Raw genomic sequence first — 26,589 nt, forward strand, 5'->3', positions numbered from 1 at the left:
AGAATTCTATCCTCTGGTCAGAGAAACGATTTATGCGTATTTTCGCTGTATTTTCGACTAAATACAAATTTTGTATTTGGCGAATGGCTGCATCACCGACGACAAATTCGTATTAACCGGTCAAATATTTCAGCGAATCGTCAGATTGAAAGTTGTATATAATACGTAGATAATAATAGAGAATACAGGTAATACAGGTAAGTAAAAATGCAATTATCAAGCAATCAATCTTATCGCAGTAACGTTTCACGTTGCTTTATCTTTTAGATTTTTCTACCTATCACAGATTACGGATCGATGTACTTTTTCGTTTATTGGCTCCAACGAATTCGTTTCGAAATGACTCGTTTCGCGATACAACTATCTAGAGAAAGGAAGGGATTAAAAGACCCAACATATGCGTCCGAGGGGCTTCCCAGTCGCGTACAATTTTTCGTTTAAGAACCGACGCTCTTTCACCATTCCCATTCAGTTAGACTTTTAACTACGAGCTAACGCGGTATCGAGTATTATGGGGTCGCCTATTTCTTTAGCATTTGCGGTGTACGTTTCCATGTTGCTCGCTTCGATCGAAAATGCCCTCGCATTGCCGTTTTGCCAAACTAATATCGATAGCGAAACCGGTAAGCAGCCGTTCTCCATTTGTTTATTCCAAGTTATTCTTCGAAAAAGAATTGAGCAAAGTTTCGATGCGACAAATCATCGACTAAAACGTGCAAGTGCTTAACAAAATAAACAATTCTTAATAGGTCAAATTACTTTTTTGTCGCAATGTTCTGTTTTTTTTTTTTTTTTTTTTGTTTTTCGTCGTGTCTTCCGTGATACGAAGCATTTTACTTCGTGCGGGATCGCTCGCCGACCTAAACGAAAGAAATCTTGAAATCGATTGTCACCGCAAAACGTAATATACCCATATGGACATGGAACTAGCTAGCAAGAGAGAGAGAATAGCAACGACTTTGCATCGTCGAGTCGTTTTACCGATAATCTCGCGCCGTGTCGTATCGCCGATCTTTCGATCGAGTTTCGCCAGAGAAATGCAAATACTGAAAAGCACGTTAATTGCGTAGCGGTGCCAAAGATCGTGAGCAGGCTGGAGTGGCAAGCCAGGCCACCGGTTGACCGAGTGCCGTTGGAAGTGACGCCGACACCTTACGTGGTCATTCATCACGGAGGCATAGCTAAACACTGTTACGATCAGAAAGCGTGCTCTGAGATCGTAAGGAGTTACCAAAATTATCATATGGACGATAGACAGTGGTTCGATATCGGTTACAACTTCGTTATCGGCGAGGATGGCAACGTTTACGAGGGTCGAGGCTGGGATTATGTCGGGGCGCATGCACCTGGTTACAACACTCAGAGCATCGGAATATGTGTTATCGGTGATTTTAGTGGTGAGTGTGGTGCGATTCGAACAAAGGTACAACGTTCTTAAACAAATAATAGAATAAGCAAGCGCATTAAGAATTAGGACGAAACATGCTACATACGTAGACCGCGCGCATTTCTATGCACCTATGCGAAATTTGCAAAGTGGAAAATGCGTGCGGCACGTAGAGTATAGTACTCGTCGCTACATTAGATTTCGCTTGTTCCATTGGATTCGTTAAAATATAAATTAAAATATAAGATATAAAATATAAAAATATAAAATATAAATTTCGTACAAACGACAAAACGGATAGTTTCGGTGGATTTGATCATATTTTACCATCTAACGTTGAACAGAATTTCGAGATTGTACAACAGACGCAATCGTTATATCGAGATCCATGTTAATTAGGTATATTTTCAATGCTAAGGTGTGCGAATAGTGTCGAGTGTCATGAATATGGATATGGAAATTCGGAAGATCGAGTCAGTAGTAGAAGTAGCAAAAAGTAGAAATCATAGACTTATTTGGATAAAACCAAGTTCGTAGATCTAAGTGCACGCAACGATAATAATTTTTGCAGATATTCTTCCCAATGAAGTAGCTTTGAAGGCGGTGGACGCCTTGATCAGTTACGGAGTATCCCTTGGCAAAATCAATGAAGATTATCACGTGCTGGGACATCGACAAGCCAGGAATACTCTCTGTCCAGGCAATGAATTTTACAAGTACGTTCAGAAATTTCCACGCTGGACTGACCATCCTATGCCGAAACATTGAACAACATTGTCGTTGATTACCGTTGAACGAATGAAAATATCGCGAGCAAGAAGAAAGAAAGCTAATGCACTTGAAAATAAAATATATTTTTCGTATATATATATATATATATATATATATATCCGAGTTTACGTTTGACGTGTATGATAAATGATCGCAAAATCTTGTTTCATCGCGTGTTTCATTACGTTAAACAAATTTACACTATTTATGCGAGACCATGGAAGAAAGATGTAATTAACGATAATGCGATATAAATGTTTTCGATACACGGCTAACTTATATACCGTGAACTAAATTTTATCGCTGTTCTCCCGCATATTGCTGAAAAATACAACAAATAATAACAACGATATGTTAAACGCGCCACTCGCTAATAATAGATAATAATAAATATTATCATTTATCAGGGACAAGTTCATCCGTAATCTTCTTTCTCGCTTCTTCACTCTTTCACTTTAGTACAAAATAATTGCGAATCGACCGGTATTTTATAACATAGTACTACTCCACGGACCATATGACCTGTAATTTTTCACATTGGCATAAGAAATAAAGCATCTTCGATCTTCGATCAAATTTACTGTTTTTCATATTTACCAGAAAGCAATACGCTTTCACGTTTCCTGGAAATCTCCCACGACATAACTCGTGAAACACGCGTAAACAGGAAAATGATTTAAGAAGATCATTCCGCCGAGAAAGTGAGTTTTTTTCGGAACTCGTTTACATTCTAGTTACGCGTTAGGAACGTGTACGAACTAATTATCCGTGCTTTTAACTAAGTGCGATTCAAGCGAGATCGAGATATCGAGTCTGAACGTTATATCCAGACGTCGCTAAACATTTTCGTTTGTTACGAAATTTCCATGGGAATTTCCAAAAGCTAATAACAGATGCAGCGAAACTGTGTGCGAAATCTTACATTGAAAAACGGGGAACTCTCGCAGCAGCGATACTCCTTCCGAGATAAAGAGTTTCGCGTGAATGTAAAACACGCGTGTCCACGTAAAGGACGGAGCTTTGCCCATTCTCAACTCAAGCGTCCGACGAACCTGTCAGTTATCTTGCTTGTTATTTGAATTTTGTCGAAAAGCTACGTTCTTTCGCTTTATAACCTATGGCCTAGGATCCAGGAAAATTAACTTCTTTGTTGCATAGTATGCTAATCAGGAGAATAAAAAGCATCGAAGAAATTGACCGTATCTTTATCGCGATCCAATTGTTCTTTCAAGTACAAGTCAAGTATAGTACAAAAGTTTCGTCATCGAATTGATTTTATTCTTGGAATACTCGTATATCGATGACATTTATTTACCGCTCTCTACGGAAAACCCTCTTGGCTGAATCGACAAATTATCACTTGAATTTCAAATCAATCGAATCAGCACCTATAAGAGCCGTATATACGCAACACATCTTTACATTCTCTGAGAACTTGATCCTAATTCCATTTATTTTCTTTATCCTTATTCCTATTTATTTTCTTTTATTTTATTTCGTTTTTATTTTATTTTATTGTGTTTTATTTCGAGACTGATAAGGCAAGCCTTAAATCGATCTCTATGGATAAACGTACGTTGAAGACGTTTAAGCACGTAATGGGAAGTATCCCCCCCCCCTTACTGAGACGGTCAAAGATCAATAAATTAAACCAACCATCTGCATCGTATATATTTGCGGCATTTATCACAATGTTAGCAGATCTCTGTGAACGAAGATGACAAAGTTAATAGCGGTGATCGTCCTACTCGCCAACTGTCAAGTGTTGTTTTGTGCTGTGCATAAGACGCCTGGTAATAAATTGTTCCTTGAAAATCGTTGAAAATTATACTATCGAAGCAACGTGTCGTCGCTTAGTGCCGATTAATAGTGCAAGTATCTCGACGTGTTCTTCGAATCGTTTCAGCGTTTTCCACTTGAGGAAATTTTATATTCGCAATTGTGTAGCATCCTCGTGCTTCTTTTCTCTATTACGATCGATTTTCTCGAGTGAAAAGAAGTAGCAATTGCAAAATATGGACTGTAAATATAAGTTTCGGTTAGACCTGCATGAAGTCGATACATAGCGTAGCAAATTATATAACGCTCCTTCGATCGCAAATCCTATTCGAAGATTTGGCTATTTCACTGAATTTCGATTCCAATCGAAATCTATAATCAATTTTCTTAGTTGGTTTGGTTTTACAAATGTTTATTTCAGTTCAACGAACCGGCGATATCGTTTTCTAACGCTATAAATCTATCCAGCTATCTAAATCCAACGAACGTGATTACTAACGAAATTCCGCTTAATTATCTTAGGCTTGCTTGAGAAAAGTAGAGTATGATATTTATTCTACATAAAGCAATATTCGTGTAAGTCGCCAATCATTTTTATCCGTGTTTCTATAAAAAAGATTTGTAAGCGATATGAAAAAAGATTGCGCTTATTGCTTATAGCATGTCGACCCGTAATGTCAAGAACGTTCGTTTATCGTCGCCTTATCGTTATCATTATTTAGTCGGTAGCTGACGATTCGAGGACATGTTAATTAATTATTTTTAAGCCAATACGATGACACTGTCGGTGAATAAGCCGCTAACAATAAGGTAATATCCGGCTTAGATCCTTCGACGGAAATCGTTATTTCGATTGTTATTTCAATCGTTATCGCACGACGCATCTGTCACCGAACGTGTCTATCGTATCTATGAAACTAACTAAAAAGAAGACAAAAAAGACGAATCTAAAATCGATTATTTCCATTTGAATAGAACATTGTCGGAGAAATGGTCGGTATTACCTACTGTTTTACTACTTCGCTTTCCGATATCGATTGAATTTTTCAATTTTCCTCGACATTTAGTACGTCCAAGTATAATATCAAGATCAGAATGGGGAGCCAACGCACCAAAGTCAACCCTTAGGAATCTCGCAGAGGAGCCTGCCCCGTTCGTTATAATTCATCATTCAGCGACTGATGGTTGCACGACTCGAGCGATTTGTCAAGCCAGAGTGAGAAGTTTTCAGGTGATTGAACCAGTCTTTTCCGCTTGACAAACGGAGAGTTTAAACGAACCGTTAGCGTCGACAATATAATTAAGAAATTATATTAATTAACAAATTTCCATTCTCAAAATTTCGTTTCTCAGGTTCAGGGCCGGATTAAACTTTCCGAAGCCTTGGACCGTTGATCCAGCCGAGGCTTCCTTTCCAATCGATATAACGGTTTTCTTTGATTTATTAAATGCATTTAGAACCATCACATGAACCAGAAAGGCTGGAAGGACATAGGTTACAATTTTTTGGTTGGCGAAGATGGAAACATTTACGAAGGAAGAGGATGGGGCAAACACGGTGCGCATTCCACACCTTACAATTCGAAGAGCATCGGAATTTGCATGATTGGCAATTTTGTTGGTAAGTTTGTTTGTCGTTGTCTTAGTAAGTAACACGACGTTTATCGTTTATCGTTTATCGTTTATCGTTTATCGTTTATCGTTTATCGCGTAACGCGTATCGCAACTTCTACCGTAGAAAATCCAACGAATCCTCTAAAATCTTTTTTAATAGAATCCATCCAAAATGGTAGAATTACAGTTTTTATGGGATTTATTATCATTGAAATGTTCACAGGTCATAATCCAAGCGCGGCTGCGATAAAGGCAGTTAAGGATTTGATCGAGTACGGTGTAACGCTTGGGAAAATACAAGAGAACTATACGTTGCTTGGCCATCGACAAACGACGTCAACTTCCTGTCCAGGCGACAGTCTCTATCAATTGATTCAAACGTGGCCTCACTGGTCGTCGATCTGATAATTCTTCGACGGAAAGCATCGTTGCATAATCGATTTATTTTAGACGCTGTATCGTACATGTTTTCGAAAAGAAGTAAACGTTGTTCGCATCGCAGTTCTCAGACGTTGCGTCTCGTCGATTCCTCGCAATTTTCATGAAATCATTTTTCTACCAATTGCACGTAAAGCGTTACGATACCATTCACTGAATTATCGTAAGTATCTTGCTCCGTTCTAACGCAAATGTCCACGTGAGAGAAATCGGGCGAATTCCTGCTAACGTCGTTGTAGCGGCTTTTGTCTCTAGCCTGAAAGATATGTGTCGTAACGAGACGCGATCGTGTCGTAACGAGAACAGGCTGCCGAGTCTTTAAATCTACTATACCTGAAGCCGAATTGGCCGTAAGAATTTTTCGTTTAATTCGGGAATGCACAATTTTGTGCCATATGGTATCCCGGAATCCAGGTCCATGGAGACTGTCACAAATTCTGCACGACCATCCAGATAATCCTATAACGAAACGAGTAACGATATCACTGTTTCCTTTGATCACGGGATAGTTACCAGTACGCGATAACGATATAACGAAGAACGAAAGAACAAATATCGTACTGGTTAGAAAAATAAGGACGACGCTCTGATCGAGAACAAACCTGTAGATTCCTCAGTTTCCTCGTTCTAGCATCCAAATAGTCAAACTCGTTGTCACTATCAAAAACGGGATAATAAGCGGTCAGAGTCACGTTGTAATAAGCACGACCGCTGCAACTGAGCTCCGTTGTACGCGTATCTATTTTCAGTGCAAAATTAACTATTTGAGAAGAAAAATATATAAAGCGCGAATAAAAATGTAGATATAAACATTTATTGCTTTATAATTACCGCTGGCAGAGGCGGCTGAAGCGAAGAAGAGAAAAAAGAAAAGTATCAACGCCGGTTTGTCCATCGTGTCAGTAATGATTTTACGCGACACGATCGATCGCGCAACACGTCGATATACCGACTAACTTTGTCCCTGCGATTCGCAAAATACATTGTGTCAGCAGCTGTGCCAATCGCGCTGGTATTTGTCCATGAATTGTCCACGAATCAAAGGCAGAAAGGTCGATCGACGTTTCCACTATAATGCGTTCAGCTGTAAATAATATTAACCAATTATTAGGATTATATAACTTTACGTTTAAGAAGGTTTACAATCGCAGGCAAACAATGTCCAACGTCTAACTAAGCCACTCGTTTGCCTGCGCTACATTGGTCATTCGATATCGAATTCCAGGCTCGTTCGTATAACAAAAGATTCAATGACTGTCCCGAGTCAGCAATAAAGCACGGATACCGAACATAAAGAGAGAAATTTTATTTTAATCGAGACACGACAGATTTTCAAATCTCGCCGTTTCTCTTATCGTAACGCGTTTAAATTCCATTCTTTTGTCTTTTTTTTTCCTTTCTCTTCTTTTTCGAAACTCGAGGCTTAAACTTGAGGTTTGAGGAAAAATTGTGTTCTACGTTTTTCATTTTTTCTCGCGTGAGCGCATATGTGAAATAATCTACTGCTAACCGTTTACTCGCAGTCAGTTCCTAATTAGTCGAATTCGCATATGCCAAACAAATTTCCAAATCCGATTTTCCCATCTTTGTTTAAATTATTTCTCCTTTAAACGAATAATTCGGGCTTGATCGGTCGGTCGCACTGACCAGAAAATTTCGTTACTTTCTTTCTTCACATGACACGACATACTGCGTATACATATACGTGTATAAGTGCTATACTGTTCTTGAATAATGAAAAGCATGCCTGACTGGGACACGTGGAAGACACTGCGCGCTTCCAGTCGACCAACAGACACCTTAGTATTCGTATGTGCCTTATCGTGAAAATCTATTTTATTACGAGTACGGATTATTACAGCAGCGAAATGTAAATGGGAAACAATCGCTAAAAAAAACCACAGATCGCAAAGTTCTTTCACGAAAATGGCGTGACTTGCAACACATAAAGATGGTTTGTTATCGTATTGAAATATTTGCACACACCTGTTCCACAATTTTATTTTGTTCTTAAATCACCCTCGATTAATCATCGTTGTACAAATTGGAAACGTCCAAGTAGCATTTTTTCCGCATGACGCTTCGTTTTCGAGAAAATCCAGTTTTTGATTATCGATTAACGAGCTTATGCTCGAACACGACCGATTCCGACCCAGACAGAATAAATGATTAGCAGCAAGTCGTTCTACGTGTGAAAATAGGTCGAACGTGTGGAATAGACGTTTTCATTTTAACGTCAAAGTTTCAAACTTTAAAAGTTTTGGAAAACTCATATCTGTGGACAATTAACATATTAAATAATAATAATTAAAATATATAATAATAATAAGCGTGTCGTGCTTTTCTCCGTGGTTGTCGCTTAAAACGCTTAAAACGCTTAGAAACATAGCTTATAAAGATAGTTTGAACTTGCCAGATTGACTCGATATATAGTTATCCTCTTCGATGGTTGTACGCATTTTGCTTTCGTTTTCGTTTCCGTACTTTAGAACCTCGATATTAAACAATTGACGCGAATGACGATTGCACTACTTAACGACCGCGTGTCTCCTCGATGCGACGATAATATTATACATACGACCGACGCAAGATTCACGCGACATGCTTACGTGATCGATGTGTCGTTGCTCCAGAGTATCGATCCCGGTGGTCGAGGCGCAAACTAAATAAGTAAACGAGGTAAACGACTAGCGAATGAACGAAACGATCAACGGTCAAACTATCTTGAACGTAAAACGTAAAACGTAAAAGTCGATAATCGTTGAGTTCGAGTCCGTTCCACGATTGAACGTCAGCGATGAATAAGAAGCACTTGTGTCGTTCAAAGGATTTTTCTTACCGAAACGATTCGATAAACCTGTACGATAAATATTTACGAAGGAAATGCAAAGAAGGTTGTTGTATATGAAACAACTGGATTACCTGGCAATACCTCTCTTCGAATTTCGCGTTCCAATTTATCGAAACTGAAAGCAAATACGAAAGAGAATATCGTTAATATGGAAACAAGAATCGGCCGAAAAGTATAGAAAAGAGAAGGAATACAAACTCTTTTCAAGTCTATAATTACGGTACAGCGAGCATTTCCGCTATGCGACGTAAGAGGAGAGGAAACTTTGAATCGAAAATGATAAAATCAATGGATCGTCGGTTAAAATTCTGGCGGAATCGTACGTTTTGGCCGAAGCTACGGAACGGTATGAACGCTGCTGTTGCTTGTTACCAATTCGGCTTGTTACCGATTCGGTCAAGAACGAGCCGTTGTCGCAAGAAGGCCGGAAAGAACAATAACATCGGTGACGGTTGATGCCCGCGATTGGAACGGGTAGACCGGTAGAATTAAGAACCAATTACCACAAAAACGAAGAATTAACTACGATACGTAATATCTGTCACTTGCGTTCGTGCCGTGAAAACGTCATTTCCACGAAAAGTCTTTTTGCTCCTCCGTATTGGCCCGTATGAATTTCTTACGTTCCCTCCAACGACAAGATACTTTCGCTGGTGAATTCCACGTTGCGCGATTTGACGATTAACAGTATCTTCTAATTTCCGAGTCTTTGATGACTCGAAGAGGTTCGTTTCGAAGGGAATCACCGAACGATTTCATGTTGACCTTGAGCAACTTTTTTAGTCGGCGCGACGGTGACGGGCGCTCAAGGTTCCCTAATGCTTTCCTTGCTACTGTGATTCGTATCTCTCGTACCGTATCTCATTAATCATCAGCTACGTCATACTTGATTATTTGCTAATCTACGAGAAAAGAGAAATGTGCCAGAGAATATCTAACATCGATAGGTAAAATAAGGTCAAGTATGACAAAAAAAAAAAGAGAAAAAATTTTCCAAAATTACTTTCTTACATTTCGAGCGACAAAAATCTCTCTTCTACAATGCCTAAAAACTCGAAGCAACTCCGTCTAAAGTTTCCCAAGTTGCGCCTCTAATAATAAATCAAGTAATTCCCCTAGGCTTGAATAATTTAACGATTATCTTGTTGCGCGTATACTGTGAAAATTCCACTTAATTCGCCGAAGGAAATAACTGCGTTCCACTTTTATGCTTAGATTGTGCAGCGACTTCCAAAAGATTGGTATGAATTTTTCATTAAGAAATTAAACGTGCGAAAATACGCGTTTTTTCTTCGTTTCTCTAAAATCGAAATCCTATCTGTATACGTGGTTATATCCGAGCACTATACGAAAAAGCGCTACAATCTTACAAAACGCTGTTATATTCGCCATTGTGTTTCATTTCCTGGTTCTTCTTTTCCGTATACTTGGAACGTCCGGTCTCGATGACCCGGCCAATCCTATGGTAACGTGTTCATAGGTGGCGCGCGTCGCGACGCCCTGCATCGACTTCATTCGCCGCGAGACTCTTCCTCGTATCGCACACGTTCTCTTCTCCATCTCATCTCCCGCCGTTCATTTCCATTGGTTCGTGCCGCGAACTATGACTTGGATATGACGAGAATCTCGTGACGCCAAGTCAATCAGGTAATTCATCGAGGACGATTAAACGATGAACGATGAACGATCGGCGAGAACGTTATATAAAATCGCTTATATATGCACGATACACATGCTTCTTCACTTACGTTTGCGTTTTTATTGCAATCTATGCACCGTGTATTTATTTATTTAATGCCATGTATTTATATTTCTTCTTGTCTCCTTTATTTTTCTTTAAATAAACGATCTTTTGCGTTAGAAAGCACGATTAACGCGTTTAGAAGGTTTGATGTAAGTAACGTTGGCATAGGCATAGCTATAGATATAGGTATAGGTATATGCCACGTATATAAGTTTCATTGTGATCTTTAGATCGCTAGAATACATTTTCCGGCCGCAAATTAATAAATTACCTCATCATCGCATACAATTTACGTATAATTATCAGCCAGTTTCCTACAGGAGTAATCAGATGACCAAGCAATACTTGTACATACACCAATAATATAAAAAATTGCAATTGAATTTGCCGTGCATCTTATCTTCGCTTTTTTTATCGACTCTGTGTCTTATTGGCTTGGCTGTGTCTTCGCAAATTGGCTTCTGTGTATTTCAAATTAAGATAGGATACCTACTAGGAGTAGGTTGAAACAAACCAGTCGTACAACTAAATAGCAGAGAATAAGAGAATTCGTACATTTTTTTCTTCTCGTGCGAATATCTTCTTCGCAAAGCAAATGGAATTGAAAACACGCAATTCACAGCGATAACGTCAAAATTATTTCACACTCTGTATTTGCGTTTGACTATATTTTTCCTATATTACGTTTGGCTTCACACGCGACCAACGAACCAGGGGATTCACCGCTGGATATTCTACCAGGAAAAACTAAATTGCGATGTCTCGATAAAAGCTCTTCTCAACTAATTTTATTAATTATAGTGAAACACGGTCGCGCATACTTTTCGTCCTCTTTTCTATTTTTATTTTTATCCATTATCTTCTTATTTCGTCTTTCATCTTTCCTCCAAGTTGATTCTCTTTTCAGATTTCACGTCCTAGGTATCACGGCTGTCATACTCAAAGTTACAGAGTACAATCTTCAAATTCTTCGACTTGGCAATTTACGGTGCCCGTTATTTATTTGTGTTACTTTTGCTAATAAGATAATTCGGAGAAGAGTTTGGAATTTACTGCTTCGTTTATTTTAAAGTTGCAAGCAACGTCGTGAAACAAATTTATTTTATTCGAATAATCTGCGATTCGATACACAGCTTGGACAGTGCAGGATGCAGACCGTTTCGATTGGATAAGCTTGATGGAGAATCAATAGCGAGTGTTTCAAGGATTTATTCGTGGCAGCGTATCGCCGCGAATTAACTTACAACTTTCCGCGAAAAATATTTTTTCCAACGCTTTTCTCCGTAACTTCGAATAGTATGGCAACTTTCGTGAAATCGAATTTTGGCTGGAATCGTTAGAATCATAATCGATCGTGTTTAATTATCGTGGTGTAGATGAACTCGACAACGTTGAAATCTTGGCTACTGCGAGGAGAGCTTGAGAAACTGGAACATGTCGTTCTAGAAGGACGCGGGGCACGTCTGTTGGGTGAATATTCTCCAGACCTGAGAACCAGAGTCTTCCTAAAAGGACTCCCAAATTATTTGGTAAGCTATTATAGTATTTATTCGTAACGAGCTTTACACGAAGAATAAATGATAAATATCTGTATCTTTCAGACAAAAATCTCTTTCGTGCACGACGCGGTTTCGCGCGGTTCTCTGGCGGAAACGCAAAAGCTCGTATCGGAAGAACCTAAAAAAAAGCTGGCGATTGCGAAAGATCCAGCTGGCACTCCTTTGCTTCACAAGGCAGTCTACCACGATCATCAAGATATCGTCGAGTGGCTTGCGCACAATTTTCCCATCGCTGTTCAGCAGAAAGATAAAGTAATCTTTATCATACGATCTTTTTATTCTCGACTATCTTCTTCTTTGTTATCTCTTTTTTTTTCTTTAGAATTACCTTGTATGAAGTTTTCAAGTATCGTTCTTTTTATATTTGTTCTCTCGTTTTCCGTCGATTTAAAGTGAATTTACCGCATCTCTATCTCGTACAGAACATCTGTGGTCGCAATCCAACTCGTAATAGTCTGCCACTTAAACTTACTTGAAAGTACCTTTTATCTTCTCTCAACCCATCTAGATCAGGTTAGATCAGGAGAAAAACTAATTTTGACGCGAAGGTGAAATAGGTGCTGCTTACGAATATACGTGTGTACAAAAAGTATACACAGATGAATAGTAACGAATAAATCAAAGATGATATAACGTAGTAGTAGTTTGTTTCGCTTCGTTTTTGTTCTCGATAAAAGACGAAAGAAGAATCGTGTAAAGATAAAGTAAGATTGGCTCCTAAGTGACAATCTGAAATCCACGTAAAACTTTGGTCTAAAGTTGGATCGAACTAGGTTGTCGATGTCCAAACCTAGCGCATCGTGCAACCGTCCGCATAAGGAATAGAATTTTCGAGGCTGAAGTTTCGCTCAGGTTCTCGAAATCAAATTCGAATAACCTACTGAGAATTACAGCTTTTTAACACGTAAACTGGGTATTGCGATCCGCGAAGCAAAGCTTGCGTTATTTTAATAATTTTAAAAAATTTAGTAGGAATGTATATATAAATGTAGTAAACTCGGGTCACCGATGACCACCGTAGCAATCAACGAGTTGAAAATTCTTAGAAATATTCATAACTATTCCACTCTGTTATCGGTGACTAATCGTAAAGCGAAAAATTTAGTCAGTCGTGCTTATGCTTGTTCCGAGATACCCAACCGGCGAATAATAATGGAAAAGTCGTTTTTCCTAACGACGCGACTCCCGTCTTTTCCGCATCGCGTGACGCGGCTAATAACAAAGCGTAAACCACCTGTTCTTCCCCGCAGTCATCATGGACTCGGCGTCCAGGCGCACGCAGCGCCTACAACATGGCAAATGTCAGCTTCTCAAACTTTTCCTGCCCTTAATCTCCATTCCATCTTTATATTCGCCGTTTACACGTGTATTCGCTGTTTAAGCGCCTGGAAATATTCATCCTGTAACGGCCATCGCGCTTTTTATTCCCGAAACCTATTGCTTGCTCGAGTTATTCCGAGAACGGCGAATGTTTATGAGAACCGTTCAATAGGTCCGATCGACGTTTTCGCGATAATCAATCGTATTTTCAATTTAAATGCGTCGATGATTTTTGCACTTTGTAAATAATTCAGACTACGATTAAAACGTCGTACTTCTTACTCTTAGGAAGGAAGAACCGCGTTGCATTACTGTGCTGCTTGCAAAGATCCCGAGGCAATTTGGGATGTTCTCATAGAAAACGACTGTGACGCGAGCATTATCGACAAAAAGGGTAATCCCGCTTCGTACTATTTGGAACATAGTTCGGAGGTCGAGCTACCGGAAGCGGAGAACATGTCTCGTCGCAAGACCAACTCTGGCAAGGAACGTGAGTCATTTTCAATCACCCATAGTTGTTTTAGATTTTACATCTTACGCGATGATTGGACGACGTATCTCGGATTCCTCGGGTTTCAATCGTGTTTCTATCGGTACGTGCAGAAGCCTGCAATCGTTTAATTGGCAAAATATATCAGACGGAAATTTCTCAGGTCCTGAACAGATAAAAGTAGTCGCGAACTTTTATATTAATTGGAACAACTCAATTTTGTCAAACGTACGATTAATGGCTCGTTATAATTAACATTATGATTAAGAACAACTGGAAGAATAGACGTGGGGATGCATCGTGCACTTTGGCACAGTTACACATTCGCTTATACGCTTATACGCTATAGTCTATGGAATCTTCTCGATAATGACCCGGAAGAATCGATAGAACTCAAGTCTGTACGGCAAGGAAAACCGCTTCGATCGATAGGATGACGACACGCTCTGGTCGATTGACCAACGAATTATTTAAGAATCCTCGAAAACTACTACTGGCGGAAATCCTATTGACGTTATAACGATGTAAAGATAGCTTGTTGTAGGCCTTCTCGATCGCACGACGAGATTATTCGGTAATGGAAAGAACAAGTCGGCCATAGTATATTCCGACCAATGTTTACGAGTAGGATCAAAATTCTAGCTATAGTAAGACGAAAATGACACATTTCTTTTGAGAATCGGCAAACGAGTCTGTTTCCTGAAAAAACTCGTATAACGTTCTTCCACTAGCCGTGTATGTACGAAGCCGCGCACTAAACTGTTCGAAGAAAATGCGAATAATACCTAATTGAACAAAGTCGAAGGCGAATGGGCGCAATTTTATTGGAATAAATTTATAAACGGCTGGAACTTGCTTCAAAGTATCGCAGATTCGAGTAACGAATGTTACTGTGATTCGAGTAGTCGAATGTAATGAAACACTGGATTTTCAAAATCAACCGATACTCTAATAATACCGGCCATCAGACTAAATATAATTGGAATCGTTGTATTTGCCTACTATTTACTCATTTCACGCTACAACTTATCGTTAGTGTTAGCATGCAATACGTACAATGGCATCTCTGTCAACATCGATCGATCTATTTAGCAAGAAAGCAAAGGATACGTGAAACGTATGTATATAGGTAGATGCGAACGTGCGAGTGAGTGACAGGGTCCGTGCACTCGGTTGGCTTTTCAAAAATTGATCAATCCGCTGGAACATGCGATCTACGTCAAAGTGAAACGCTATTCTCGAAAGGAGGAGACATTCGACGGATATATTATTATAATTTTAACGAAATCCAAATACACCTGTATCTCACATTTTCCATTCGACAGTTTTATATACGTGCATATGTTTAGTCGTTTACTTCAAACTTGCAAATCGATCGATATTTTATTATTTGTATATATTTCGCCTTATTATACACGTATATTCTGGCTTACAAGAAGAATCGCCGACTTCACCCAACAAAGATCACGATTATCAATTTATTGCGTCAACTGATCAAGTGTTTACGGCACAAGAGACAGACAAACACGATTATCGAATGTACGACGTAATTCTTCGTCGAAAGCACGCGCAAGATATCCCGTTTAATTCCCTCTGCGTCACTGTCTTGTTAAAGTTATGTAAAAATCGATGATTCATCGATAATACCGAACGTGTGTCGTAACAATGCGTGTTTAATTGGAAGGTTGTAGGGACTCGTCTAAATGATATTTATTAAAAACCGTAAAGACCTGCTGTTAACTCGCTACAGTTTTTACAGGGAAAAAGTAGCGAACATTGTTGACAGAAAATCGATATCTGCCGGTAAGAGGATTCCCCCGAGCATCTAAAACATTTATCACATATCCTCGACACGCGATGTATAGTTAGAAATCTTGTCGCTTGTAGTAAATCCTTAATGAAGCAGTTGTATCTTGGAGAGAAAAGGTCGCGTCATTATAATTTTTATCCTGTACGTTGTTCGTTAGCTTCTTGCCATGTATACAGGCACACGCTCCTATAGTATTTAATACGTACGATTGCTTCAACGAATATTTCAAACTTGCCGAGACATACCGAACCACAGTCGTCGATAAAATTAAGCGGAATTTAAAAAAATAAGACGATACGATACAGTTACGCCATTTTTCCATTGAACTTGTCCAACAATTTCTGTAGCTGACAGAGAATTTTTGTTTTCTCTAGTTCTGGACTTCAAACCTTCCAATATAAGAATATGGATCCACAATCGAGATATAGGGAAACTACAACAGGTCCTGTGGGAAGGCCATGGCAACAAATTACGCATGGAGACGAGCAACAATCTGCGAGTGAAAAGATTCTTAGAAGCCGTACCATTCATAATGGTTCGTATTAACGTTCAAATTCTTTAACACGTATAATAAGATCGTTAATAAGATCGTATAATAAGATGCAATACGTAATATGCAATGCGATGTAATGTAAGTTTAATGTAATGGTAAAAAATCGTTTTACAGAGTACAACGAAAGATATTCACGCAGCTACGGTGAATAACGATTTAGAGGGGCTGAGGGGCACGGTCGAGGCCTCGTCGCCCATCGTTCTTTGCGCCAAAGACGGCAACGGCTTGAACGCCTTGCACAAGGTATACACTTTCTAATTCTACTCTTTTTCTTCTTTCTTTATCGCAAAGTTTGGCAATCGACAGGCTGCTGGTTTGGGTCACACGGAAATCGCGAGGGAAATTCTTGAAAAATGGCCTTTGGTTGTGGAGGCGCAGGATAACGATGGCAAGACGCCGTTACATTATGCGGCTGCAGCAAAAGACGATGGAACGTTATATAATTTGATAACGGAATATGGAGCCGATGAGAGCAAATTAGATCACGTGAGTGCCTGGAATCAACTTTCGAATAATCGATAAATAAACGATTGTTCCGGATGGTGTAGAAAATGAAACTCGGAGATTAGAGAAATTAGCGAAAATGATATTTCTTTCGCTATTCGCCCGAGATAAAAGAAAGTTAAATTTAAATCTTGAAATTTGTTAATCAGAAACAAAAGGCGCCGGCGTTTTACAAAAATCGGCCATCGGATATCGACCAATCGCTGTTAACTGTGATACCGGAAGCACCTCGAGTTGCCGGATCTTCGTATCCCAAACACTGGGACTGGAGGATTCTAGAAGCGGAACAAGCTATATCCAAAGGAATGAAAAAAGCCAGCAGTGCGAATATCGATAGCGCATTTGGTAGCGCGGAGTCGACAACGAAAAACTTGAGTAGATCTATGGAACAAGTAATCGCTCACGACGATATTTTTATTATAACTGGACTGCGAATTTTTATGCATTTACGGGAAATTTCATTTTTATGCATATGTGGCAAAATATATATGGAAAGTATGGCACTTGTTGCGATATAGCTATCCAATGGGCGAAACAAGCTTCCGCCCAAGTTCCATTTGCTTGATCTTCCATTTGTTTAATCGTATTTACGAAATTTTACGAAATTTTACGACATTTTACGAAATTTTACGTATTTGCGTAAATGTCTGCAGTCTGATTATAATAAATTGTAAAATTCTAAAACATTTTAGAATTTTAATTTAAGAACCGAAATTCTACGATTCTCCGTAACACGATTCCTTTTATTAGCGACAAAAATCGAAAAATAATCTTCTAGAGTTTTTATTTCGAGATTCGAAGAATCAGATAAATTAATCATTTTATGAAACAGATAAAAAATGTCGAGGAGGATCACGAGAAGGAGCAACAGGGAAACGCAGAAGACACAGAAAATCATGAAGGTGCAGAAGATGCAGAAGATGCAGAAGATGCGGCCAATAGAGAAAGCGCGGAACCTACTGAAAATACGGGAGATACGGAAAATGCGGAAAATACGGGAGATACGGAAAATGCGGAAAATACGGAAAATACGGGAAATGCGGAAAATACGGAAAATACGGAAGATACAGAGGAAGGGGAGGCAGAACGTGAGAACGTGGAACATGCAGAAGAATCCAAAGAAGCAGAAACCACGGAAAATAAGGAAGAACACGAGGGAGCAAACACTCCCGAAGACACTGAAGAGAGGTCCTCGGACGATGACGTGGTAACAGGTGCAGCGGCCCCGGAAACCGAGGAAAATTCCAATGCGGAGAACGAAGCTGCGGAAGAGCCGAAGCCAAAGGGAATAGAAGGTGAGGAAGAGAGGAAAGAAGAAGAAGAAGAGAAAGAGGAAGGGGAAGAGGAAGAAGAGGAGAAAGAGGAAGGAGAGCCTGCAGACACGGAGGGAGCCCCGAAAATGGAAGAGGCCACCGAGCAGCAGAAGGGAAACAAAGCGGAGGAAGAAGAAAGAAACGAGCCGAGTACAGGCGACTCTGGTGTTGATGATCCAGGGAACGACGAAGACCAGGTACAGTCATCCTAACTCTTAAACGAATCGAATTTTCAGGAATTGCCTAGCACAAAAGTATAAACTTATGGTTTATGATAAGACTTGTATCGTTGAGCGAGAGACATAAAAAAGTATAAAATAAGTAGTAATGTTATAACGTGATCTTAGTATCGGTAGAAATAGAGAAATATAAATATAGGGTCGAAAGGCAGAAGACGTTGGTAGATCCTATGATAGGTTTCGATTATTCTTTCGTGTATAGTTAGGTAGCTTACAGGTATAACGAGCGATTTACGGTTGCTGTTGCAAGTGACAGGATGTAATTAGGCTATCATGTATATCGAAAGTAAAGAATGATCGATATTATAAGAGTATATTTTCTCTTTGTCACGCACAAATATATGCCAATAAATAAATAACTAAGCAAGGAACTTCTGTTATGACTTTTGCGCACTACAGACCCAGACAAACGCATGGAAATGTATATTTTGTTTTTCATTAATTTTAGTCGAGATGCTAAAGATACGGCAACTACCGCATTGCATGCCACGTTCTTTTCAATAATTTTGATGTTTCATCGTTGCGTTTCTCGAAATCCTATTAAAGTATGACGACATGGCAAATATGGAAGAATCGAGTCATCATTTTATAGAAACAACAAATAATAACAAATACAAGTTCTCAGTATGAAAATCCTCTTGATTTCTTTTCTTTTCTTTTCTTTTCTTCTCTTTTCTTTTCTTTTCTTTTCTTTTTTACTTTTATTACTTATATATTTACTTCGCCATTTCTCACGAATCTGAAACAACAAATATACGCGTTAACGCGTAATATACGAATATCTAAATATTAAACATTCAATTCGTCGAAAATTATCCTTAAAATGTAATTCTCGGCTAATCGTGTCCATATCTAATCGTCAATCCCTAAAGCTACCCTCTAAATCGGCTACCTCGTTGGCAGTTAATCGGTGAAAAAGCCAGCCAGAACAGATACTCTTCCATTCGTCCTACTCTACCATCCAATTACCAAAATCAGCCAACACTAAACACACCTGTGAATAGACAAAGAAACGACTTATTCGATAGTCGATCGTGTTTCGCGCAAACAGCGTACGAGCTTTGCTCGTAATGGAGAACGATCGATTTGCCGCATCTAGATTGCGAGCTACGATTAATATTGTCGCGTATCGATCGGCACGAGTCGTTGGTGCGCATGGTTTTGCACCTGGAAATGATTAGCAGGTAATCGTCGGCGAACACGAGGAGCTTCCGCAAGCAGAAGTAAACGAGGGCAGCATGACGGCGGACCCGGAAATCGAGAAGCTGCTGGAGACCGGCAACATGGAGCAATTGGCCGCGTTAGTGTTAAGTGGCGAAGGCAGAAGACTGGTCGGCCGACATTCGGGCAATCCTGAGCTGCAGGCATTCATCGATCGTGTCCCTTCTTACATGGTATTGCGTACAAAAGCACTCGTCTTTTCCCTCGTGTCGCGTCTCTCAACGCAAACAGAGGTTTGCGAAAACAGTTTCGTGGAAAACGTAAATGACGACAAATTGGTCTTGATTGGTTTGCCTGTGTCGACTGGTTAATCGGTAACGCGTCGTCCACGCGTCGTAGCGAGTCTGTTTAATTTAGAGTTTTTCACGGCCACGCGGCCGAACGATAGTTATTACGGTGGCACAAGTGACGCTGAAAGCGCAAAAGCAATTTGAAAATAAAACAGATGTTGGCGGAACATTGAAAAAATATAGCGATAAGCCAAAATGTTAAAAAGATACACAAGCATAAAGGAAGAACGCAGTCGTTTCTCGGGCTATTAACTATCTTTCGTTACTGACCAATCTTTGTCCATTCGTTGTTTCACCTAAGACGATCGAGTTGCATCGATCCGCGCTTCATTCGATCGATTCATTCACACCTTTCATATATAGATACCTTTCGTATACCTATGATACTCTATCTATGTGGTAATGTGGAAATAACGTGGAAATCTACGTAGTAGATGATACTCGATGCTTGCAGAACGTACGATCGATATTAAACGTTTCGGATTCTTTTGCGTCTTCCTTCCACCTTCTCTTTACCACCAATCTATCCTTATTCTTCTAGTATTATACATACGTATATGTGAAAGCGTATACCGTATTACCTAACACGTTGAAAATTTTACGGCTCCTTTTTTTTATTATTATTTTAACACAGTGCTCAATGTTTTGCGAATGTTGCGCCAACCGCTGTGCACCTTGCGTGCCGTTATAGTTACTCGTATCGAATAGTCGTTGACTTATCCAGATCAATTAGGTAACCAGTCGTGTTTTCAACGACTAATTCGTAGCTCTCGAAAGAGATTACCGATTTTTAACGATCGTTCGTTTCAGGGGAAAATTCATGCTGTACACATGGCAGCGCAAGAAGGAAACCTGAGAGATCTGCAGAGCGCCTTAGATCGGCGCAAATTTGCCGTTGCGAGAGACGGATCATCGCCGCACGGCGCAACGCCTCTTCACGTTGCCGTTGTATTTGGAAACACCACCGTTATCAGGTAAATTAATATGGAAATTTAATGGACAATTAACGAAATCGAAAGCACGCAAGCGAAACGAACATTTTTCGCCTTTCCTTTAGATATCTGGCAGGCAGGTTTCCAGAAACCGCGCATGCGATCGATCTCGATGGCCGAACTCCTTTGCACTATGCAGCCACCATAGCGGACAACGGCCATTACTACAATCTTCTACTTCATTTGGGTGCCAATCCTTTAGTTCAAGACAATGTGAGTACATTGTATCGATAAGCCAGCGTGTTTCATAGGTTTAAGTAAAGGAAGCCAGATCGATATTGGACACGAGTATGCAGTTGGATAAATTGATTTAAAAACCGATTAAAAATCGATGTATGTATTGCTAATTTTATGATTGGTGCAGCTGGGTCAAAAGGCGGACTATTACAAACAGAACCAATCGGAATTTTCCCATAAATCGCTTCTCCGCGATTTCGGAGTTAACGAGAAGCTCGCCGACGAGATGTTGGTGGACAAAGGTATTTTATTCAAACAACGCACTTACCAGCACCAGCATCGTTCACTAACAAACTGTACTCCGTGCTACGATCGTTTACAGCGATTTGCGTTTTTTCTCTGGAAACATAGAAATACCATCTAATACCATCTAAAATAGTTTTAGCCGAACATGGACCAACTTGTAGTTATCGATCGTCATCGTCACGTTGTTTTTTCGCACGCGTTAGTTTTCCCATCGTCTATCAAGATCGTCGTCGCAATTTACATAATCTTTCTTATACAGTAATCGAAAGGTATTTGCCCCGTAACCAGAGAACGGTCGATTAATTTAGCCACAAAGATGTTGGAAAAATTAATTAGAAAATTGTTTAGTCGAAAGAATCGATTAAAATCGATTATAAGGTGGTAGAATTTGCTGACACGTTCAACAACCAAGACAACGTAAATAATTATTCTTGACTGATGATAATTGATTAATCTATTGTTCACGTTTGTTCGGTCGCACGTTAATCGGTTGTTCACGTTTTCGCTTCTTCCACTTCTTCCACCGTCGGACGTCCTCGCGCTGATGTGCGCGTTCGAGGAAAACAGTTCCCGGAGGCGACACGTATTCCGCGCGTCGAGACATAACCGAACCAGAGACCCTGGCTACCTTGGAGAGATGTTTCCGTCTTCTGATCGGCGTAAGACACGGTACGACGCCAAAATCTGCCGGGAACTCCGGCACACTGATCGGCCGTTGCCTGAAACGGCCCGTATTCGATCGTATCAAGCACCGTGTGACACGCATGGACCACAATCTCTTTGATGTGATCTGGCCCGCTTTAAAAAAATACGGTAACTCGGCTTGCAACAGCAAGGCGGGCAGCGCTTATTCGGTGGTCAGCAACGTGGACGAGCACGAGTCTGTGTCGGTGGTAGCGCCGGACTACGAAAGTTACATCGTGTTCGCAGACTTTTTCGACCCTCTGATCAGGGACATACATTGCGTGACTGCCAGCGGTGATCTTCCCGACCACCCTCCGCCGAGGTTCTTTTACAACGAGAACGACGACAGCGAAGAGAATGCCGACACGTTGGACGAAGTGACAGTGTCGGCGATCGAGGCGTACGACCTCGATCCTCCGGCCAAATACGTTCAAGCTGCTGTAATAGAGTGTTGCAGAAATCTGGAAAGTTACACGCTTCCCTTGACGCTTACGGTGAACCAGCTGGAAGAGGTGGAACGAGAGATCACCAGTGAATTGATGAGCCAAGAGATCTCGGCAATGGTGGCGGAGGGTAGCAGCGAGGACGAGGCCGGAACTTACTTTACCCTCAGCGAAATTCTGGATCAACCGAGTCCGATCAGGGCCCAACTGGCAGCAGCCGGTTTGCTATTGCCTATTACGGATCTCGAAGTTCACGATGACAAACGTCTTCATGGCAAGCACTGGCCTTACGGCCGAGGAGTTTACGTCGCCTCTGCCGGTGACCTAGCTGCTTGGGTGAACGTTCAGGATCACCTGAGGGTTATTTGTCGCACCAGCGAGAACAGACCGGGTTCGATCGGTCGTGGCTACGTAAGGCTGGCGAAGGTGATGACGATGCTCGACGAAAGAATGAAATTCAAGAGAGACAAGAAGCTGGGCTTCCTCGGCGCACGACCGTACGCCATTGGCAATACTCTTAGGTTTAACGCGATAATCAGGTTCCCGGAATTGTCGAAGGAATTTGATCATTTGAAGCATCTGTGTGTAGTTCGTGGATTAAGCATACAAGAAACAGCGAAACGGGATATGGTTCGAATCGGTAACCAGCAATCGTTGAGTATCACCGAGCTGCAGACCCTTCAAGATTTCTCCAGAGCTGTTCTGAATATCCTGGCGTTGGAGAAGGAACTATCGATAAACAATTCGTTGAAGATCGCAACTTTGATCGCGGGAATTTTCCGCAAACGGAACAGTGCTAAACGTTTCCAGAATTAAAATCGTCGTGGAGAGGGGACGCTAAAACGATCAACGAAAGACTCTGTCTTTCCTCGTCCATGTTATTCAACGCTCCTATACTTTTTTTCTTTCTTTTTCATTTTTCTTTTTTCCTTTTTCTTTTTTCCTTTTTCTTTTTTCTTGATAACCGAATAATACGCTTATACGTGGAATGCTTGTGTGATAATTGCGTATATCGAGCCGATGCGTCGATTGACCGTCCATAAGCAAACTAAAGTCGAAAGTGGAAAGTGGAAAGTGGAAAGTGGAAAGTCGAAAGTCGAAAGTGAGAGGAGAGGAGAGAAAAGGAAAGAGACGGGTTGGGACGTTGGAAAGACGTGTGCGAACGTTATTCTATTTCTCGTGCACCGAATTAATTAAACGAAAATGAAAGATTAGCTGCTCGCAGGGACGCTGGATTTTGTTCGTTAGGTTAGTAAAATGAACCATTGGTATATGGTACATGGGCAATTGTTAAGACGCTTTGACATGTTGTCGCACGACACCATGCTTGTCTACCTACACGTAAAGTGTGTATACGTACCTAAAAACGGGCTAAAATCGGCTACACAGAGATTCTATATAAATTGAATAATATCGCAAGATGATTTATGTGTCATGCACGAGCTGTTCGATGTTCACACGAAACAGAAATGGCGTAGCACGTGTCTTTCCAACTTGAACCGACGAACCGTACGTTTTTACGAGCGGCTACTGTACGCGAACGATTATACGTAAACGAAAATCCTCTATCGCTTCTATCGCATCTATCGCATCTATCGCATCTATCGCATCTATCGCATCTATCGCTTCTATAGCTTCTATCGCTTCTATAGTTTCTATCGCTTCTATAGCTTCTATCGCTTCTATCGATGTAACTCCTATCGTAAAATTCTCTTACTCGTGTGTAAACCTGCTTCCGCATACCGAGATCGTTGTATCGTGCTAGATTTGTTTGTGCGCAACGCGTTTTCCAAAGTGCAACCAACAGCTGTGCACTCAATGTTCACAATGCACCTATCTTTTGCGAAGAATCTGCTTCTTTCGTATTTTCAAACAAGATGGATAAGATAAATAAGAAAAAACGAGCAAAGCATTAGGAACGTATTGCGCCTCGATCGATGTAAATTAATTAAATCGATGTAAAAGAAAAGCCAGAGATCCCATAATAATGATCGAATAATAATTTATTACGCTTTATAAAGCGGAGAAATAGGTGCAATATGTTTTTGCCTTTTGTATCTTCTAGTTGATGAAAATAAAAGTGTTATTCGCTTTTCAGACGACAAGCCGGTTGATATAGCGATATTTCGAGAAGAAGAGGGTCGCTACTTGGCATCGTGTAAGTCGACGTTAAACGAACGAACACACGAACATTTCCATGATCCAATCGAAATATAACGTAATCTCCAAGTTCATATCTTTATAGCACTCGGCGATCCATTGATCAGAGGTTTGACAGAAGTTGCCAATACCCGTCCAAACGATCCAGTTACATATCTGGCTACGTATTTATATAACTTTGCCAATAAGAGGAAAAACAGCGCGCAACAACAGGTAAATAATAACTCTAGATACATAGATGCGCGTACGAATAATTTTCATACACCAAGTATAGATAGCTGTACGATATGTTAGGAGCCGAACGTATTGATCATCCCTGATCGTGCCGAAGAAAACATAGAGAATATCGAAAATGAAAATGGAGACGAGGATGCCGGTTATCCACAAAGTCCAGATTCCGACGTGCCAGAGTCAGCCTTTAGCAATCCAAACAGAGTGCGTCGATCGTTATTAAACTATAGAATTTCAGAAGCGATTCAAACTAACAAAACGATTTTTATGGAAAATCCTGTTCCTTCAGGATGAACACGGTCAAAGCGTTATTCACTTCGCTGCGATTCGATCTTACCCAAAGGATGGCTTGTTCCATTTGCTTCAAGAGAGCCAAGTTAACGTTGGTTTCAGAGACGAATTGTATAGAACAGCCAGAGACGTGGCTGAATTGGCAAATATTCGAGAAAATATGGACGAGATCGATCGATACGTAGCTTATTTGACAGCAAGAGGTAATACATTGCTTGCAATTGCGGACAAATTTCGAACAGCACTTTTATCAAGCTCGTTGTAACGTTTGTTCAGGTGAAACTGAAAAATTAGTGGAACTACTGTTAGAAGGGTACGACCATATTTTAGACGTGGAAGACGAAGGAATAAACATCGTAGAGATCGCTGCACAACGAAGAAGAGAGGCAACCGTACAATTTTTACAATCCATTCCAAATTACGTGGTAAAACAAAACGAATAATCTTATTAATCCTATTATATATAGCGGTTTTTCCAAGGGTGTAACGATCGAGAATACACACACACACACACACACACTAAGGAGACGCTTTTACAGACACAACGTGAACAGGTGCACCGCGAAATCAGAACGGGCAACGTAGCGAGGGTAAAAGAACTGTTAGGTAAGAACAACGGAGGAGGAAAGTTATTGGCAATGGGAAAGAATTCGATGGGCAGATGCGCTCTCCACGTCGCAGTGCTTCGCGAAAACGAAGAAACGGTTCGCTACATTGCTAAAATGTATCCAGAAACTCTACGTATAGGTGACAATGTAAGAGTTCATTTCGAAACAGAAGCACAGGATTAATTTTATTCTTAAAGTAAAAATACGTTTATACGTTTAACGCCCTATTTTTAGTTGGAGAGAACTGCCTTACATTATGCAATGGGTTTACCATCTGTCGAACAACTAAGCAACGTTCTTATAAAAGCGGGTGCAAAACGCATAGTCAAAGATTTAGTAAGAAATCTCTATCCTTCGTTCTAACGAACGATCGACGATTCGATGGAAATGATTGTTGCCTTGAATTTCCAGAAATCACGGCAACCCTCCTACTATTTCATGAACAAATCCGATATAGAGAGACTTCGAGAAGAAGAGGAAAGTTTCGTCAAGTAGATCGATCGCGCGATGCTGACCGATCCTGCGTACCGTCTAATTGTTCGCTTACACCTTTAAATACTTGGCTAAAATGCACGACATCTGCCATACATACATCGACGTCCTCTTCTGTATGTATTCGATTTGTCGTTTTTCACTGGTCTCTGAAATTCTTTTTCTCGAAATACGCCTGGCGTAACGAACAAGTAGAAAGCACTCACCTGACCCCGTGTAAAAGTTACGATTATGTAACAAATCTACGTCATGTAATATACAGTACGCTATTATTTAGTATTAATAATACAAATAACAAGAGTATTCAGTTCTCTCCCTATAC

At 40.3% G+C, this 26,589-nt stretch overlaps 4 protein-coding genes across 4 annotated transcripts; 3 read left to right on the plus strand and 1 right to left on the minus strand.

Annotated features, from left to right (window-relative positions):
• Nucleotides 1-355: 355 nt before the first annotated feature.
• LOC117213492 (peptidoglycan recognition protein 3-like) lies at nucleotides 356-6,052 on the plus strand. Its single transcript, XM_033458870.1, is given in 7 exon segments — nucleotides 356-623; nucleotides 1,071-1,397; nucleotides 1,959-2,166; nucleotides 3,869-3,951; nucleotides 5,005-5,168; nucleotides 5,396-5,558; nucleotides 5,775-6,052. Coding segments are annotated over 7 exon segments (1,239 nt in total). The 5' UTR covers nucleotides 356-511; the 3' UTR covers nucleotides 5,957-6,052.
• Nucleotides 6,053-6,074: 22 nt separating this feature from the next.
• Nucleotides 6,075-7,359, minus strand: LOC117213471. The gene is made up of 4 exons (XM_033458821.1): nucleotides 6,821-7,359; nucleotides 6,592-6,728; nucleotides 6,323-6,448; nucleotides 6,075-6,245 (listed from the first exon to the last, which is right to left on the minus strand). The coding sequence occupies exons 1-4, from the start codon at nucleotides 6,882-6,884 to the stop codon at nucleotides 6,099-6,101; spliced, it is 474 nt and encodes a 157-aa protein (XP_033314712.1). The 5' UTR covers nucleotides 6,885-7,359; the 3' UTR covers nucleotides 6,075-6,098.
• A 566-nt stretch (nucleotides 7,360-7,925) lies between these two features.
• Nucleotides 7,926-26,570, plus strand: LOC117213467. Its single transcript, XM_033458815.1, has 21 exons — nucleotides 7,926-7,943; nucleotides 11,961-12,113; nucleotides 12,186-12,395; nucleotides 13,752-13,953; nucleotides 16,138-16,298; nucleotides 16,431-16,559; nucleotides 16,623-16,802; nucleotides 16,970-17,212; nucleotides 17,653-18,330; nucleotides 19,554-19,766; nucleotides 20,694-20,857; nucleotides 20,941-21,088; nucleotides 21,240-21,354; nucleotides 24,584-24,643; nucleotides 24,731-24,858; nucleotides 24,940-25,080; nucleotides 25,166-25,370; nucleotides 25,444-25,592; nucleotides 25,707-25,922; nucleotides 26,010-26,111; nucleotides 26,187-26,570. The coding sequence occupies exons 1-21, from the start codon at nucleotides 7,941-7,943 to the stop codon at nucleotides 26,268-26,270; spliced, it is 3,684 nt and encodes a 1,227-aa protein (XP_033314706.1). The 5' UTR covers nucleotides 7,926-7,940; the 3' UTR covers nucleotides 26,271-26,570.
• Nucleotides 21,904-23,571, plus strand: LOC117213470 (arginine kinase; the record flags this gene model as incomplete). The annotated part of the gene is made up of 1 exon (XM_033458820.1): nucleotides 21,904-23,571. A coding segment is annotated over one exon (1,398 nt), but the record flags the coding sequence as incomplete, so codon positions are not given.
• Nucleotides 26,571-26,589: the final 19 nt, after the last annotated feature.

This window comes from Bombus bifarius, unplaced genomic scaffold (assembly GCF_011952205.1).
Source record: "Bombus bifarius isolate JDL3187 unplaced genomic scaffold, Bbif_JDL3187 scf7180000009111, whole genome shotgun sequence".
NCBI lineage: Eukaryota > Metazoa > Arthropoda > Insecta > Hymenoptera > Apidae > Bombus > Bombus bifarius.

Bases quoted from the DNA above. Each gene is read 5' to 3' on its own strand.
- LOC117213467 (XM_033458815.1), top strand. The intron at 12,114-12,185 runs GTAAGCTATTAT...TGTATCTTTCAG, and splicing joins AAGGACTCCCAAATTATTTG to ACAAAAATCTCTTTCGTGCA. The intron at 25,371-25,443 runs GTAATACATTGC...ACGTTTGTTCAG, and splicing joins AGCTTATTTGACAGCAAGAG to GTGAAACTGAAAAATTAGTG.
- LOC117213471 (XM_033458821.1), bottom strand. From the start codon at position 6,884: ATGGACAAACCGGCGTTGATACTTTTCTTTTTTCTCTTCTTCGCTTCA. The intron at 6,729-6,820 runs GTAATTATAAAG...CACTGAAAATAG, and splicing joins TTCAGCCGCCTCTGCCAGCG to ATACGCGTACAACGGAGCTC. The intron at 6,449-6,591 runs GTTTGTTCTCGA...GTTTCGTTATAG, and splicing joins GGAAACTGAGGAATCTACAG to GATTATCTGGATGGTCGTGC.